General features: G+C 52.8%; 1 protein-coding gene across 1 annotated transcript; it reads left to right on the top strand.

The window, feature by feature from the left end:
- The first annotated feature begins 2,740 nt into the window (after positions 1 to 2,740).
- MEX3B (mex-3 RNA binding family member B) lies at positions 2,741 to 6,313 on the top strand. Its single transcript, XM_012656529.1, has 2 exons — positions 2,741 to 3,445; positions 4,254 to 6,313. Exons 1-2 carry the CDS (start codon positions 3,169 to 3,171, stop codon positions 5,702 to 5,704), a joined length of 1,728 nt encoding a protein of 575 aa, XP_012511983.1. The 5' UTR covers positions 2,741 to 3,168; the 3' UTR covers positions 5,705 to 6,313.
- Positions 6,314 to 16,202: the final 9,889 nt, after the last annotated feature.

Below are 16,202 nucleotides of genomic sequence, written 5' to 3' on the forward strand. Positions count from 1 at the left end.
CTGATCCCCGCATAGGGTTTACTGAAGTGTTCCAGGCTCTGGAGGGTGAGCGGCCACACGGAACATCACGGCTGTCAGGACCGGCGGCTTCCCGTGAATCCCAGTGGTCAGGGGCTCGGCTTAACCTTCCCGTGGCTGAGGTGTGAGTTCACTGCACACCCGCAGGAGCAGGCAAGGACGGCACCTGCCTGCGTGACCTAGCAGGGAACAGTGACATCGAACGTGTCACCTTGGCGAAGCGTTGCATTCACCTTCCTGGGAGCGACCCAGAGATCCCCAAGGGACTCCTCTGAAACATCCAATCCTCTACAGGTAAACAGATTTCAGAATTCACCCATGTGAAATCTTACCACTGCAGCTGTGTTAAGGAGGAAGGAGTTCTGGCAGGTCTGAAAATACCTGCAGCCACGCTCCGCTCCCCAGCACAAACAACCTCCTCCCCAGCCTCGGGAGGGGGCTCCCCACGCCCATTTACCTGTGCACCGTTCCTCATCAGCTGAGGAACACTTTTACCTTCATCATGTTCTTTTAAAAAGAACCCTCTGTAGGCCCCATCTGAAGGCTGTGCTCAACATCAATTGTCATTATGTAAGTGCAAATTAAAGACAATGACATACCACGTCACACCTATTAGAAGGGCTGAAGTTAAAAAGACTGACCACACTAAGAATAAAATAAAGTAAAAAATTCCTAGTAACAGAGCTGAGAGGCCAGAAACTAGCCGCTGGGTTAGCAGCATTCCGAGTGTCAGTGCGTTTCCTAGCTGCCTCCTGTTGACAGGCCCCGCGACCTCTCCACCCCGGCAAGAATCTTCGTTTTCAAATTAGCTGGACTCCAGGTCCATGAACTTGGTCAAAGGAACACAGAAAACCCCTGCGGGAGCTCTAAGGGGTGGCTTTCCAGGAGGACTCGGCGCCATCCTCCCACCTGCCTCTTCCCCGCCGCACATTCCCTTTTAAGAAAAACACGCCAGGCGCAGGGAAGCTGACGCAAACATCCTGAGGAAATGACCCCTGTAAGTGGCTTCTAAACCTCATTTCCCCAAGGAAATAATCAGCACCTCTTCCCCCAGACAGCGCCAGGTGAGCAGGCAGGGAAGGCGTCACCTCCGCGTTATCACGAGTAGAGGCTTCTGCGGAACGGAGCCGTCTGCTGGTTACCAAGTGCGCCCCCATCCACGGCCACATTTAATTTTCAGAGCAGCCCACGAGTGGGCAGCGCAGGTATTATTTCCCCCCTTTAAAGATGAGGAACCGAGGCCTGGGGCGCTCGCTCACGCTTCCCGGGGTCACGCAGGGAGCACTCAGGGGAGCCCCCGCCTTTGAACCCCGGGATCGCCCCGAGGCACCACGAGGTCTCGGAGAAAGACCGGGAGCGGCGGCGGCCACATGGCCTCATTGTCCCGAGCAGCCGTCCCGCTGCGTGGACGCTGGCCGGCGACTGGAACGCGGCCCGGCCGCTCGGCACATCGGCCCGCGCCGGGGAGCTCGGGGCGCGGCCGGCCGGCTCCGCGAACAAAGGCGGGGAGCGCGCGCGGGGCCCGAGGGGGCGTCCGCCGGGCGCGCGTGCGAAGAGGGGCAGCGAGCGCCGCCCGGCCCGCCCCTCAAAGCCTCCTTTCTTCTCGCGCTCGGGGGCGGTCCCCGGGCGATCGATGGGCGCCGCCCGCAGCCCCGCCGGCCGGTCCCGTCGCGCCCTCCCGCCGCCCCCACCCCGAGAGCGCACAAAGAGCGGCAGCCGCGAGCGCTCGCCTCCGTCGGGGCGGGGCCGCGGGCGGGGTCAGCGCGCCGCAGCGCTCGCCTTAAAGGGCCCGCCCGCGCCTCGCGCCCAGCGCGCATGCCCGGCCGTGGGGCGGGCCGGGGAGCGGCAGGCGCGCACGCCCGCGCCGCCCGCTGGCGCTGTGGCCTGCGTCCCCGCGGTGGCGGCGCGGCGCTCTTGCGCGTGTCAGAGCCCGCGGGGTCCCGGCCCGCGCGCCGGGCGTGTGCAGGACCCCGGTGCCGCGCATCCCAGAGGTCGCCGGCGGCGGCCGGCCGGGCCGCGCTGAAGCGGCCTTTGGCTTCCCGATCCGCCGTTCCAGGGCCCGTGGGGCGAGGTGCTGCCTAGGGGGACAGAAAGGCAGGCGCGGGCGCGCGCGTGGCATGCGGGCAGGCGTTTGCCTTTGTGTCTCGTGCGCTCCCGCGCAGGTGGGCAGCCCGCGCCGGGACTCTGCCCGCGGGCCCCAGGCCCTCGAGCCCCGTTTGCCGTGTCCAAGGCACAGCCGCCCTTTTGGACAGACGCCCGACCCTCCTTCCAGTGGTAGCTCTGGCTGCACGCATGGTTTATTTGGGGCCACTAACGGGACTTCCTAAGGACCGCTCTTTTAGAGCCGGGCCCCTGATATCAGAGTTGGGCGCGTTTTCTCTTCTCAGTCAGGCAAAGGAGACTTGGGGACAGTGATTGTCCTCGGCTGCTAGGTACATACAAGTGTCCCGAGCTTGCCTGCCCCGCATTAGACAACAAAGAGAGGCGTTAGCGGAGGGGGAGGGGCGCGGCCGGGAGGACCGGGCGGGCTGCGGTGAGCGCGGGGGTGGGAGGGTGGCGCTCGCTCTCCTCTCGCTCAACCCGCGGCCTCCGCCCGCCCCCGGCCTGGCGCGCGCCAATCGCCTCCCCCAGCGATAGTGTCAGTAGCATTGTAGTGTCAGCTCCCGCCGGTGACGTTGCGCCTCCCTCGTCCCCCTCCGGAGCCGTCTGGCTGCAGAGGCTCAGTCAAGAGGCGGGGAGGAGAGGAGGAAAAGCGCTGAGTGAGGGCGGGCGGGCGGGCGGGAGTGGAGGAGCCGGGGAGGGGCTCCTTAAAGAAACGCCGCTGTCGCTCGCCTGCTCGCTTTTCGCTCGGCATTGTGGCCAGCCAGCCGGGCGCTCGGGGGGCACGCGCGGCCGCCGCTCGAGCTCTGCCCCCACCCCACCCGCCGGCAGATCTGGGGTGGGGACCCAGGCGGGGGCTCCTGCAGCCGCTGCCCGGTGCGGACCGCAGGGAGCGACCTACTCCTCCCGGCGCCGAGAAGGGAGCGACGGAGCCCTCTGCAGCCGGCCGGCCTCCCCGCCCCTGACCACCGCTTCCCGGCTGCCTTTGTGGCCGCAGCTTCTCGCCGCCGAGCCGAGGGCCGGCGGGGGCGCGGCGCGCACGGCCGAGCGATGCCCAGCTCGCTGTTCGCAGACCTGGAGCGCAACGGCAGCGGCGGCGGAGGGGGAGGCGGCGGAGGCGGCGGCGGCGGCGGCGGCGGCGGGGGAGAGACCCTGGATGACCAGAGAGCCCTGCAGCTCGCGCTCGACCAGCTCTCCCTGCTGGGGTTGGACAGTGACGAGGGCGCCTCTCTGTACGACAGCGAGCCGCGCAAGAAGAGCGTGAACATGACCGAGTGCGTGCCAGTGCCCAGCTCCGAGCACGTCGCCGAGATCGTGGGGCGGCAAGGTGGGTCCGGCGGGGACGGGGAGCCGGGGGACGTAGCCGGGTCTTGGCCACCGCCTCGCGGGGAGGGCGTGTGCAGGAGCGGGCTCCGCGGCGCGGGGAGCCGCGGGGAGGGAGGAGAGCCGCGCGATGGGCCGGCGCCCCAGACAAAGAAAGTGCAGGAAGGCTGTCGCCCAGAGCCGCGCGGCCACCAGGGCGGGATGCACTTTCTTCAGCTGAAATCACTGCCTTCTCCCCTAGCGCCCCCCACCCAACCCTCTGGGCGAAAGAGAATTTAAATGTAAGATGCTGGGGGGAGGGGGCCTTTGATCAGTCCTCGGGGAGGGGAAGGAGGTGGAGTGAGCATCGGAGGGGAGGAGGACTCCGGATTTCTGCAAAGCGCAATGGAGCCCAGAGGAGAAACAATGGGTCCCGGGACTCACCCCTGCCCCCAGCCCCCCGCGCTGGGGAATCGCGACCGCGGCTGCCCCCCCAAACCCCTGCGCTGTGCCCGCGAGGCGGACGGCGCGCCCCGCTGGGTCCCAGCGGCATCTCCCCAGATGGCTTTTCTGGGATTCTCGGGTTTGGCTCGGACGACGGCAGGGAGGGCTGGGCAGCCGCTGGGCTGTTCCTCGAGCGCCCAGCCAGTGGAACCCGCTGCCCAGCCCGCGGTGCGGCCCGGGGTCAGCGAGGGAGACGCCCCCTTTCCGCCCATCCCGTGCCCTGCCTGTCCCACTGTCCTGCACGCGGGCTGTCCCCGATCTCCGCGGTTAACCCGGGATAATGGGCGTGTCTGTCTCTCCCTCTCCCTTCCCCGCACCCCGGCTCGCAGGTTGTAAAATCAAAGCGCTTCGGGCGAAGACCAACACTTACATCAAGACCCCGGTTCGCGGGGAGGAGCCAGTCTTTGTTGTGACGGGCAGGAAGGAGGATGTGGCCATGGCTCGCAGGGAGATCATCTCCGCCGCCGAGCACTTCTCCATGATCCGCGCCTCCCGGAATAAAAACACGGCGCTCAACGGCGCGGTGCCCGGGCCGCCCAACCTGCCCGGGCAGACCACCATCCAAGTGCGGGTGCCCTACCGCGTCGTGGGGCTCGTGGTGGGGCCCAAGGGCGCCACGATCAAGCGCATCCAGCAGCAGACGCACACGTACATCGTGACGCCCAGCCGGGACAAGGAGCCGGTGTTCGAGGTGACCGGCATGCCGGAGAACGTGGACCGGGCTCGCGAGGAGATCGAGGCGCACATCGCCTTACGTACCGGCGGCATCATCGAGCTCACGGACGAGAACGACTTCCACGCCAACGGCACCGATGTGGGCTTCGATCTGCATCACGGGTCCGGCGGGTCCGGCCCGGGTAGCCTCTGGAGCAAGCCCACCCCCAGCATCACGCCCACCCCGGGCCGCAAGCCCTTCTCCAGCTACCGCAACGACAGCTCCAGCTCGCTGGGCAGCGCCTCCACGGACTCCTACTTCGGTGGCGGGACCAGCGGCAGCGCGGCCGCCACCCCGCGGCTGGCGGACTACAGCCCCCCCAGCCCCGCGCTCAGCTTCGCGCACAACGGGAACAACAACAACAACGGCAACGGGTACGCCTACGCCACGGGGGAGGCCTCGGTGCCGTCGCCCGACGGCTGCGCTGAGCTGCAGCCCACTTTCGACCCGGCTCCGGCCCCCCCACCTGGGGCGCCGCTTCTCTGGGCCCAGTTCGAGCGGTCTCCGGGAGGCGGCCCTGCAGCTCCCGTGTCCTCCTCCTGCTCTTCCTCGGCGTCTTCGTCCGCTTCGTCGTCCTCCGTCGTCTTTCCCGGGGCTGGCGCCAGCGCGCCCTCCAACGCCAACCTGGGGCTGCTGGTGCACCGCAGGCTGCACCCGGGCGCCAGCTGCCAGCGCCTGTCGCCGCCCTTGCACATGGCCCCGGGGGCAGGCGAGCACCACCTGGCTCGCCGCGTGCGCAGCGACCCGGGCGGAGGAGGCCTGGCCTACGCCGCCTACGCCAACGGGCTGGGGGCGCAGCTGCCCGGCCTGCAGCCGTCGGACACGTCGGGCTCCTCGTCGTCGTCCAGCTCCTCGTCCAGCTCTTCATCCTCCTCCTCCGGGCTGCGGCGGAAGGGCAGCCGCGACTGCTCCGTGTGCTTCGAAAGCGAGGTGATCGCCGCGCTGGTGCCCTGCGGCCACAACCTCTTCTGCATGGAGTGCGCCAACCGGATCTGCGAGAAGAGCGAGCCCGAGTGCCCGGTCTGCCACGCCGCGGTCACTCAGGCCATCCGCATCTTTTCCTGAAGGCAGCGCGCCTGCGCGCACCGTGGCGGGGGCACCCCCCCCCGCATCCTGTCTCCCCAGCGCCTGCCCGCCCCCGTGCCCCACCTGCCCTCCGCCCACCCCACTCTGAGATCCGAGAGGAGCTTGGAAAGCTGTAGTATCCGCTCATTTTTGAAATTTAATTTTTAAACAAAGGAACTTGCCAGGATATCTGCTGCGAGAGTACTGTAGCCTGGGAAACCTCTGAACCACCTGAAATGCATGCTCTATAAATAATAGGAACGGCGACATTCTAGTAACGATAGTTTTTACACTGTACTTAATAGGAAGCTTCCAGAAGAAGAAAACCCCACGAGTTTTCCATTTTCTTAAAGTAGAAAAAAATGAACAGTAATTATTATGATGAAGATGATAATAATAGTGCTATGGGATGTGTGGACTGTTTAGTGTGTTCCCCTTTGCGGGTGGGTTCCTACGATGCTTATTATAGAACACAGTGGATCCTTTTTGAATGTTCGTGGAAGGGCCAGGAGTTCCTGTGAAACCAGGATACTGCAGCTTTATTAAAGTTAAAAAAACTGTAACATATCTCTTATATATTAAAAACGTTTAAAAGTTTTAAAGAGAAATTGCATTAATACAGATTGAAGTATTTTATTCTTTTTTGACTTGAAAAATTATATTTCATATTGCAAAGATGTTTACAAGTATTTTAATTTAAGTTCAGTGAACTTTTTTGTAGCTGGGTTAAATCTTTTTATTTTAGTATGGCCTTATGGCAAAGAACACTGTATTATTTTAATAATCATACAATTGTGACGGAATTACAAACCATAAAATGTGTAATGTTTTGAACAGTATTCTGTTGGGATGGAGATTTTATAGGTTCAGACAAATCTTCTAGATCTGCTTCACCCAGCATATTTTCTATTCAGTGATATAAAACATATTTTATTCTATATTATTACAAAAAACGGAAATGTATAAACATGTCAAAAGGAACTGTTGATAATTTCTAACATTTGTATAAATAGAATTCAGTGCAAGTTACAAAAATTCTGTTGCACCACTATAGTTTTAGTATTTCTATTTTAATACATTTGTTTACCACTTGTTTATGTATATGTAGGTGACGTTACTTGAGCTTAAATGTACTTTACTGAGCAAAGTTTAAAAAACAAAGTATATTTTATTTTACGATAAAGGGCCTTTAACCTCATGGTCAAATACTAATATTATATTTGCTGAGACAAGATTTGAAATTGTATCAAGAGTTTTATTTTTCTGACATTTAAAGTTCTACATAATAAAGGTAAAACTTAAGTAATGGTGCTACTTCATTTTTTAAGTATTTCTATATAAATAAAATATTGAAGAAAAATCTATCCTGTGTGGTGACTTGATTTTTTTTTTAGCCTCTTGGAATCTAGCTATGTAAGGAATCACTTTAAGTGACAAGTTGAAATGTATAATTCCCAGGCACGTTATGTGAGTATTTTATCAATAGAATGTACTTTCAAAAGAAGCCAGCGTTGTGTTTGGTAGGATGGATCACCAGGGGTGACAGTATTTTTTTTTTTTTAAGTTGCAAGTATCTGCTGGATCAGGGCCTCCACTAGACATAGTAGGCACAGAGCCTAGGGCCCATGATATTTTCGGGGCTTTAGGAAAATGTGTAATTTATTTAAAAATTAGAAAAATAAAAAGGAAATTAAAATATTCAAAGGAAATGTTAATTTTTAGCCCCACCAAAACCTCATAAATTTTGCCTAAAACATTAATAAAACAAAATATTGAAGTATTTAAAGTTACATCAAAAATACAATTTAATGTGAATATTACTACTGAGGAAGGGGCCCACTTAGAATGGGGGAGAGTCATAATCCCACCCAGCGTGGGCCCCTAGGAGTATGGCGGGTCTGAGGCCCTGTGCCTGGTCTGTGGCATGCAGACTCTGGTCTCAGCTCTAGTGAGTTTGCATTGAGAGAGTCACTTCCCTTGGGGACAAGGAAGGGATGACAGCTTTTGCTTGCAGAGGACCTTGCTGGATTTGAGCACTGGTCTTAATAGGCTTCTGCTTCAGGGCAGGCTAATTGGTGTTGACAGGCTGCGGTGTTAACTGTTTGTTGTTGTTTGAAGGAAGTTTTTGTTTGCTTTTGGCAGGCTACACCTGCTCCCGGCTGTGGGGCTTTGTCCAGGGAAGGAGCCATGTGCTTTCACTTGACCTCAACTCTGTCTTCCAGAGTGTTTTGGAATGACCAGACCATGCCACTGAATTCCCAGCAAACTTCCTGGCTGAGCTGCGCCTGGAGAACCGCATCCGACCAGAATGTGGCAGGTGTTTATTTTAATCTTAGCAGGTAACTCCAAAGAGCAGGCTGTAATATATCTTGGTGGTCCCTGTTTCCCCCCTCGTGTTCGTTTTTGTCTGGTAATTTAGTCCCTGTCTGCATAGCTCCTGTTGTGTTTGGTTTAGACGATGCTGTCCGTAGGCAGTAGACAGGCCTTCGGGGTGGGAGGAGAAAAAGGAGTGGCCCTGCTTGGAAAATTTCTGGCATCGTCTTCAACTCTGGAAAGTTCCCAGGCAGTGTTTACCCCCTTTGCTTCTCCCTCAAGGACTGGAGTTTAGCTGAGGCCTGGCGAGGAGAGCTGTGGTCAGGTCCAAGTGCCCCTTCCCTTCAGCTGTCTGGAAGTGCCTCGAACAGAACCGAGATTGGTTTTACACTTTCTTTAGAAATGCAGCTTTGCTTTTCTGCTTTAACAGAATGATTACGGATAAGGCAGGGAAAACTGAAGAGCCTTGACTGGTTGACTTTCTCGTGGATGCTCACGCATTCTTACAAGATTTTCTTGTGGTCCGTGTGCTGCTTTGGAAAATGGAAGAAGGATCAGATTTTGAGGCTGCCAACATACCTTTGGATGCCTGTATTTCTTCCTAGTGAGAGGTTTTCTTTGTTGACATGAAGTTTGGGGATATATTATTAACAAAAGTAGGCTTCTTGAGAGGAGAAACTGCTCTCTGACATGGGTTTCCCCTGCTAAGCCCAGGCCCCTGTCACCGGGAGGGGACATGAGCACATGCTGGTGATATTAGATGACATCAACCTTTGGTCTGAGTTAAGCCTTTTATCCCATCCCCCCGGCTTCCCCAAGTGACTATTGTGAAGGTGACCACTGGCTGTGGAGGTGACAGTCCTCCAGATGGAAAGATGACAGGTGCCATATTTATGCCCTCCAACTGCCAGAAGCTTCCTTTTCTACTTGTCCACCCCTCTGAAATCGTCTTTCTGCAACACGAATCACCAGCTAACAGACATCTCTTCCCCTCATTACTGTTCCACGTTTTCCTTCTTTGAGAACAGTGGTTCTCAATGGGGTGATTTTGTACCCCCCAGCCATTTGGCAATCTCTGGAGACATTTTTGGTTATGATAAAAATGGGTAACTGTGCTGGCATTTAGTGCGTAGAGGCCAGGGATGCCGCCAAACATTCTGCAACGCACGGGACAGCCCCGGTCAGCACGCATTATCCAGTTCAGGGCTGAGAAACTCTGGTGTGGACAAAGCCAGTGCGTCCTCTCTGCTATCCATCCATTGCCTTGCAGTTCGTGGTATGATTCCAACATCCAGACGCCTAATGGTTGACCTCAGTGGTGTTCTGGGATCATCCACCATCCCCTGTAGCTCTAGTTATGTCAGGAACACTGGGGGAAGTTCAGGCTGATGTCTGAGCATAGGAGGTCACAGCCAAGGGACGCTCATTCACTGAAGAGTGGTGGACTGTACCCAGGTCACAGCAATAGCGCTTACGTGGAATGCGCAATGGGCTTGCCTTTCCGTTCTGTCCTGTGATCCTTCCACGAGCGCACCGTGGGCAGCCCCGAGATTTTACTGGGCCTGTTTGCAGTGAAACAAACACAATCGCACACCCTTCCCCAGACTCAGACCTGGGTTTTCTAACCCCAGCTGGTGCTCTTTCTGTCCCGTCACGTTCCCTGGAGCTCAGAGGCAAAATTCATGGAGAAGTGCTAAAAATTCTCAAAACGGGTCTGTGCCAACAGCCCTTCCCTTTCCCCTATTTCACGGGTCCCCTTATCTTACCAAAATTGGCTCTTCGGAAAAGCTCTGATATCTTCAGTGAATTTCAGTCACTAAGTGATGCAGAGCCTTTCTCTCTGAAGTCTAATCTTTCTAAGAAATAGGAACGAATCTGTCTCCTCTCAGGGGGATTTTGAGCCTGCTGGCCCATGCAGTGGCTGGCAGTAGTTGTCCTCAAAGCTCTACCGGGGCCAGGTAACTTGGGGGGAGATGGAGTTTGCGCTGGAAACACTCCCTCTTTCTCGTCTTGCTGGTTAATTCTGTAATATATCCTTTCTAGGTGGACAAAAGAAAAATTACCATTTGATGAGAATAAAATGAATGCAGAATTCTCTCTTTAAAAAAATGCTCTATAAAAATGTCACATGAACTAATTTAGACAGTGACTAAAGGATGATTTCCTCCCTGGCTGGGGAACGAGGGCCTTCCTAGTGCTGAACCTTGCCTCCCTTCTGCCTGCCTTCCTCCTCCGACCTGTCAGAACCTGACCTTGCCCCTCAGTGATGCTTACAGTGCCCGAGGCTCTCTTCCCTCACTGTTAAGACCAATCTGCTCCCCAGGACGGGGAGAGTCGGGGAGAATTGAGCGTCATTCACATTGGTCCAGCCAAAAAGGGTTTCCATAGTTTATCGAGTTCCTCACTCCATCCCAGGCACTGTGCTAAGGGGTTTACTTTAGTCTCACTCAGTGGGGTAGGTCTGAGTAAACCCATTTCAAAGACAAGAAAAGCGAGATAGAGATAAGTGAAATGACTTACCTATGGCCCACAGTCAGTAAGTGTTGGATTTAGGATTCCGACCTTGGGTCTATTTCAACCCAATGCTGCTGTCTTTACTGCTTCAGAAAAAAATGGCTTTTATAGGAGGTATTTTCTGAAACAGTGAGCACTCATTTGTCACAAAATAGTCAACCGTGAGAATGATGTTCCTTTCTTAGCGATGAGTGGAACTGATTTGAAAAATGGTGTTGGGCCCCGTGGCTGTGATGCCTCCGGGACACACGAGGACAGGCATCAACTCGAAGAGCACCTCGTGGGCACGGGGCAGCTCCGTGACATCAGTTCCAAGCCTCGCCATCTCTAGACTGCCGTGGGACCGATTGAACAATAAACATTAGGTTAATTCTGTAATATATCCTTTCTAGGTAGACAAAAGAAAAATTACCATTTGATGAGAATAAAATGAATGCAGAATTCTCTCTTAAAAAAAAAAGCTCCATAAAAATGTCACATGAACTAATTTAGACAGTGACTAAAAGATGCCAAAAGCCCGGCTGAAAAGTGAAATGCAGTCGATTATTTGGTCTCCGGAATGCCGGGTTCTTTGTTTGACTGATTTTTTTCTTCTCTCCCATTGACTTCATTTTCTAGGGCATTTATCAGAACTGTAGGATCCGGGCATGGGCTAAAAGCCTGCCCACCCTAGGAGTCCTTTTCAGCGCTGGTTCCAACTACCGCACACGTTTTCATGGAAGGTGTGGGTGAAACAAATGGCGAGCTGCGACTCGGTTTATTCCTCTGTGGGGAGGGAGATGGTGTCCTTATTCTGGCGTTACCGGGCATGCTCAGCCCCCCCTTCGGGCTCACGTGACACCTGCCAGGGCCTTTCGCTTAGCTGGTTTGGGTGTCTGTTCTTCCGCCAGGCGGAGCATGTCTTAGGGTGGGGTCTTACCCTCCATCTCGGTGCGCCCGCGCCTGGCTCACAGTGACGTGCAACACGTCTGGCAAATCGGGGAAAAAGGCATTTGCTTGAAATAACCTACGTGTCCACCACAGGGGGCTTGTTCATGAAGTTGTGCACCTTCCGCACCACGGAATTCCAGCTGTTATCGTAAACGAGGGATCACTTTGATGCCTGTAAAGGCAGAATGCAAGGGATATCATTTTTGTTAAAAAAAAAAAGAGTGTTTGTTAAAATAAGTGTTTTTATATGTGTAGAAAAGTTATAGAAGGCTCTCATGGTAGGCATTCTTTCAGATGGCCCTCAACGTCCCTGCGTCCTTGTGAAACCGCTTCACCTTGAGTGTGATTTGGACTTTGTGACTTGCTTCGAATGGGCAGAATGTGGCAGCCCTGTGGGGAACTCCATGTGGGGAGAGACTCAGGAAGCCTCTGCCCCTGGCCACGAGTACTTGAGGCTCTCAGTCCAACAGCCCATGAGGACCTGAAACCCACTGACAGGACTTAAAGCAGATCCTCCCCCAGCTGAACCTTCAGATGAGACTGCAGCCCTGACCAACACCTTGCTGCAGCCTGATAAGAGGTCTTGGGTCAGAGACACTGAGCTAAGCCACACCCTGCTTCCTGACCCATAGAAGCTGTGAGTTAATAAATGCTTATTGTTTTAAGCTTCTAAATTGTAGGGTAATTTGTTATGCAGAAATAGAAAACTAATACATGTATGCAATTAACGGTGAAACAGTGGTCATCCTTGGAGAACTAGTATTTGGGGGTGAGGACAGAAAACTGGCTCTGCCACTTACTAGCTGTGTAACTTGGGAAAGTGACTAAACTTCTCTGTGCCTCCGTTTTATCCTCTATGAAATGGCGATGATAATAGCAACATACCTCAAACGGTTGCTCTGAGGAGCGTTTAAAATAATGCATCAGTCCAGATGTGTGATATTATCTTTTTCATTCTATATCCTCATGATCTTTGTTTTTTTTTTTTTTTTTACTGTATGATTATATTACTTTCATAGGTCATAAAAAATTTTAAAAATTTAAAGCAGGATTTATGAGTGATGTTAGTCAATTTGGCCTGGGCCAAATCTTCTATATCAGAGCATTTTGTTGGACAGCATATCTTTAAAAGTGATAAAGTGCTATTATTTTATTCTTTATAAAAAATTATACTTTTCAGAATGCTTTTGTATGCATTATCTCAAAGCAGCCCCATTAGATGTTGGGCAATATGGATATCATTATTTTCATTTTATAGCCCAAGAAACTGAGCTTAAATGCCTGGCCCAACAGAGAGTCTTTGCTCAAGTACAAACTAGAGATTTCTGGACACCAGGGTCTTTCTAGAACATGCCCTCTACAGATATATAGCAAACTTCTGCTTTTACAGAACAGCCAGAAGTGACTCCAATGGGTTATGGGTAAATTCAATATACTGTGTATTGAGAATATCCAGAGCTACCACCCACGGAGTTAGGGTCCGGTTAAACACGCTTCTCATTAAAACCGTGATGACGTTGCCTTGATATCCCCTCAGTGACTGAGAGGCACTTCAGGGTCCTCGTCATGAGCATCAGTGACTGCACTGTAAGAAAATTATCACTGAAAGTTTCTTGATTTATAGGACTATGATATTTGGGGTTACTTATCATGGTCACATTTTTATGGTGGACAGCCCAGACGGATTAATTCATCCACACTGTGCAGGGAACGCTGTTGTACTGTTAACTCTGCCTCCAACTCCTTTTCTGTGAGACTTTGGGAAAATCACTTTACATCTTTCTTCCCCAGTTTTCTCACTTGGAAAATTAGAAGGATGGATTTTTCTTGCTTTGTGAACTAGTCCCATGCGATGCTTGCATGTGAGTAGCCTAGAGAAGATATATAAAAGACAAACTCCTGAGTCCACCTTTTGAAATTTTGTTGTTTTTTTTTTTTTGAGTTAGGTTCTCTCTCTGTCGCCCGGGCTGGAGTGCAGTGGCATCATCATAGCTCATAGCAGCCTTGAACTCCTGGGCTCAAGCAATCCTCCCACCTCAGCCTCCCAAGTAGCTGGGACTACAGGCGCACACCACCACAGCCGGCTAATTTTTCTATTTTTTGTAGAGACAAGGTCTTGCTCTTGCTCAGGCTGGTCTTGAACTCCTGGCCTCAAGCGATCCTCCTGCCTCACCCTCCCAAAGTGGTAGGATTACAGGTGTCAGCCACCACACTTTGCCTTGAAATTCTTATTCAATAGTTTTGAGATGAGGCCTGGAAGTCTATAGTTTAAAAGTTCTCTATATCCATCAATAGAGGATGATTAGTTAAAGACATAAATATACACTTTAGTGACTCTGCAGAATGTTGTTAAAAAGAATGAAGCAGCTTAATTTGTATTGATATTGAACACTCTTCAGTATGTATCATTAAGAGAAAAAATTAAGGTTCATTACAGCGTGTCTGTGTGCTGCATTTGCATTAAAATTGTACAGGCATGATCATACACATAGAATATATCTCTGGGGAGGGAGGCTGGGGTTGGGGGTCAGGGGCTGGGGAGAGAATTACTTTTCTCTGTATAGCCTTTAACACTGTTTGGATTTTTTTTTTTCAAAAAAATGTACACATTACCTATTAAAACGCATTTCTCTTTGGTTGCTAATGATGCGTCAACGTTGGTTTATCCGTTGTCGCAAATGCATCCTGACGTGGACTGTTGATGGTCTAGGAGTACGTGTGCGTGTGTGGGGGGGAGGGAACAAGTGGGAACTCTCTGAGCTTCCTGCTCAACTTTGCTGTGAACCTAAAACTGCTTTGAATAGTAAAGTCTATTAATTAAAGAAAAATGTTAAGTGCTAGGCGTGGCAAACTCACATATGAGTGAGTATGGCTAGACAGCTGGCTGGGATGACAAGGTAAAACCTTCCATCGAGGGTTTAGGGTGAACGGAAGAGCAGACGGCAAGTTTGGAAAAGCAAGTCAGGTGGAGACTGCAGGCAGCCGGGAGGCTCCGTGGGGGTTTTTGGGGGGGTGTCTCGCAGGCACCAGAGGACACTGTTTCATGTTGTTTTGGAACCGTGGGCTGGGTGGGTTGGGAAAACGCAAGGATGGGGACATTGGGGGGCTCGCGAGGAGCCACTGTCATGATCCAGGAGGTGGCTGGTGAGGGGAGAGGCAGAAGACTGTCTGGGATGGTGACGGGGAAGAAGGAGGACTTGTCGGGGCTGACAAAGTATTTATTAGGTTGAATCATGTGGAATTGCTGGTACTGGACCCTTTTGACCTACAGTCATGGCAACAGATTGCCTATGATTCGACCTCATTGACAACGTGAGGCGGCAGAGGGCATCTCCGGGGATTGAAGGTGGACCTGGAAATTTGGGGATTTAGAGCCTTGGTGGATTGGGTACCATTTTTAAAGATAGAGGAATGTGGATGTTAGAGGTGATGACTAAACGTAGTGTCGTGGAATTTTAGACCGAGATGGGAGTCATAGAGCAAATGCTTTTGCTTACTATTTCTGGAATACGTCTTGTGTATTTTCACATAGCTGCGCCTTTGCTTGAAGGCCTCAGAAATGTGTTGATTTTTTTTAAAAAATAAAGATTCAAGTGGAAGCCAAGTGAGCTAGGGAACAAACCCAGCCTACCTGGAGCAGAATGAACTAATGGTGTGGGGGCTTATCAAGGATTTGAGATGCAGGGAGAAGCATTCACATCCGGTGTGGGTGGGAATACAGAGCAATGTCGTAAGGAAAGCGATATCTTAGAAAGGTGAAGCTGCAGGTGACGGGCAGGACTGATTTCTTGCAAAAGACATCAGTGCCCCAAGATTGAGGAGGTGAGGGCCTTGGGCCAGGGAGATAGCAGTTGGATTGGGAAGTGGGGAGATGAAATGAGATGCTTCATGGTTTCGCAAAATCATGGGCAAGAAGGAAGCTTAACTGTTATCTGGTTCAAACCTCTGCCGGAGCGGGATCACTTCCTCAATCCACCATTTTCCTGGAGAATTTTGGGGCCATGAAAGTCATCACTCTTGTGCATTTGGGCAGATCTGCCTCTGAGAGAGCTCGGTTTGCCTGGAGTCAAAAGCCAAAACTCTACCCAGCAACTTTCATTTTATAGATCAAGTCAGATTTCTTTTTCACCTGTCAATCCTTCAGAGCTTTGAAGATACCAACTTTGACTCTTCTTATTTCCATGCTACCCAGCTCTAGGGCTTTGGTTTTCCTGTAAACGATGGACTCTGGGCCATTCACCTTCCCGAATGTGTTCATCTAACCCTGCTCCAGGGACCCACGATTTGTACTCTGCTGTAGACCGACAGGAGCAGAGCAGGGGCAGCCCCATTCCCCCCATATGGCCTTAAGAGGCATTCAGTTTCTTGGTGGCCAGTCACACTGCTCTCTATCGAAGTTAATCACGACACGAACCATAATGGCCTCGTCACAGCTGCTGCCAGGGGATGGCAAGCGGAGGATGGTGAGGCTCTCTGCTGGGGTTTGGCTGTGAGCCAACTGGGAAGTTGTCCGTAGGGCCCATGTTCTCTTTCCAAGCACCTGAAACCTGGCTGGAGAGGAGGGGGAAGGGGTTGGGAACATAAACAGACAGGAAGTCCAGAAGGGACTGCAGAACCACTTCTTGACTTTTCTCTCCAGTCTCCTTTGAATCCCCGTAGAGATGACTCCTGCAAATTGCTCCCCACCTCCCAATCTTCCTCCCTCTTCCTTTTTCGCCATGACCCTCTTGGTACCCTCTAC

The sequence above is a fragment of the Propithecus coquereli genome, unplaced genomic scaffold (assembly GCF_000956105.1).
Source record: "Propithecus coquereli isolate 6110/MARCELLA unplaced genomic scaffold, Pcoq_1.0 Scaffold507, whole genome shotgun sequence".
Classification (NCBI taxonomy): domain Eukaryota; kingdom Metazoa; phylum Chordata; class Mammalia; order Primates; family Indriidae; genus Propithecus; species Propithecus coquereli.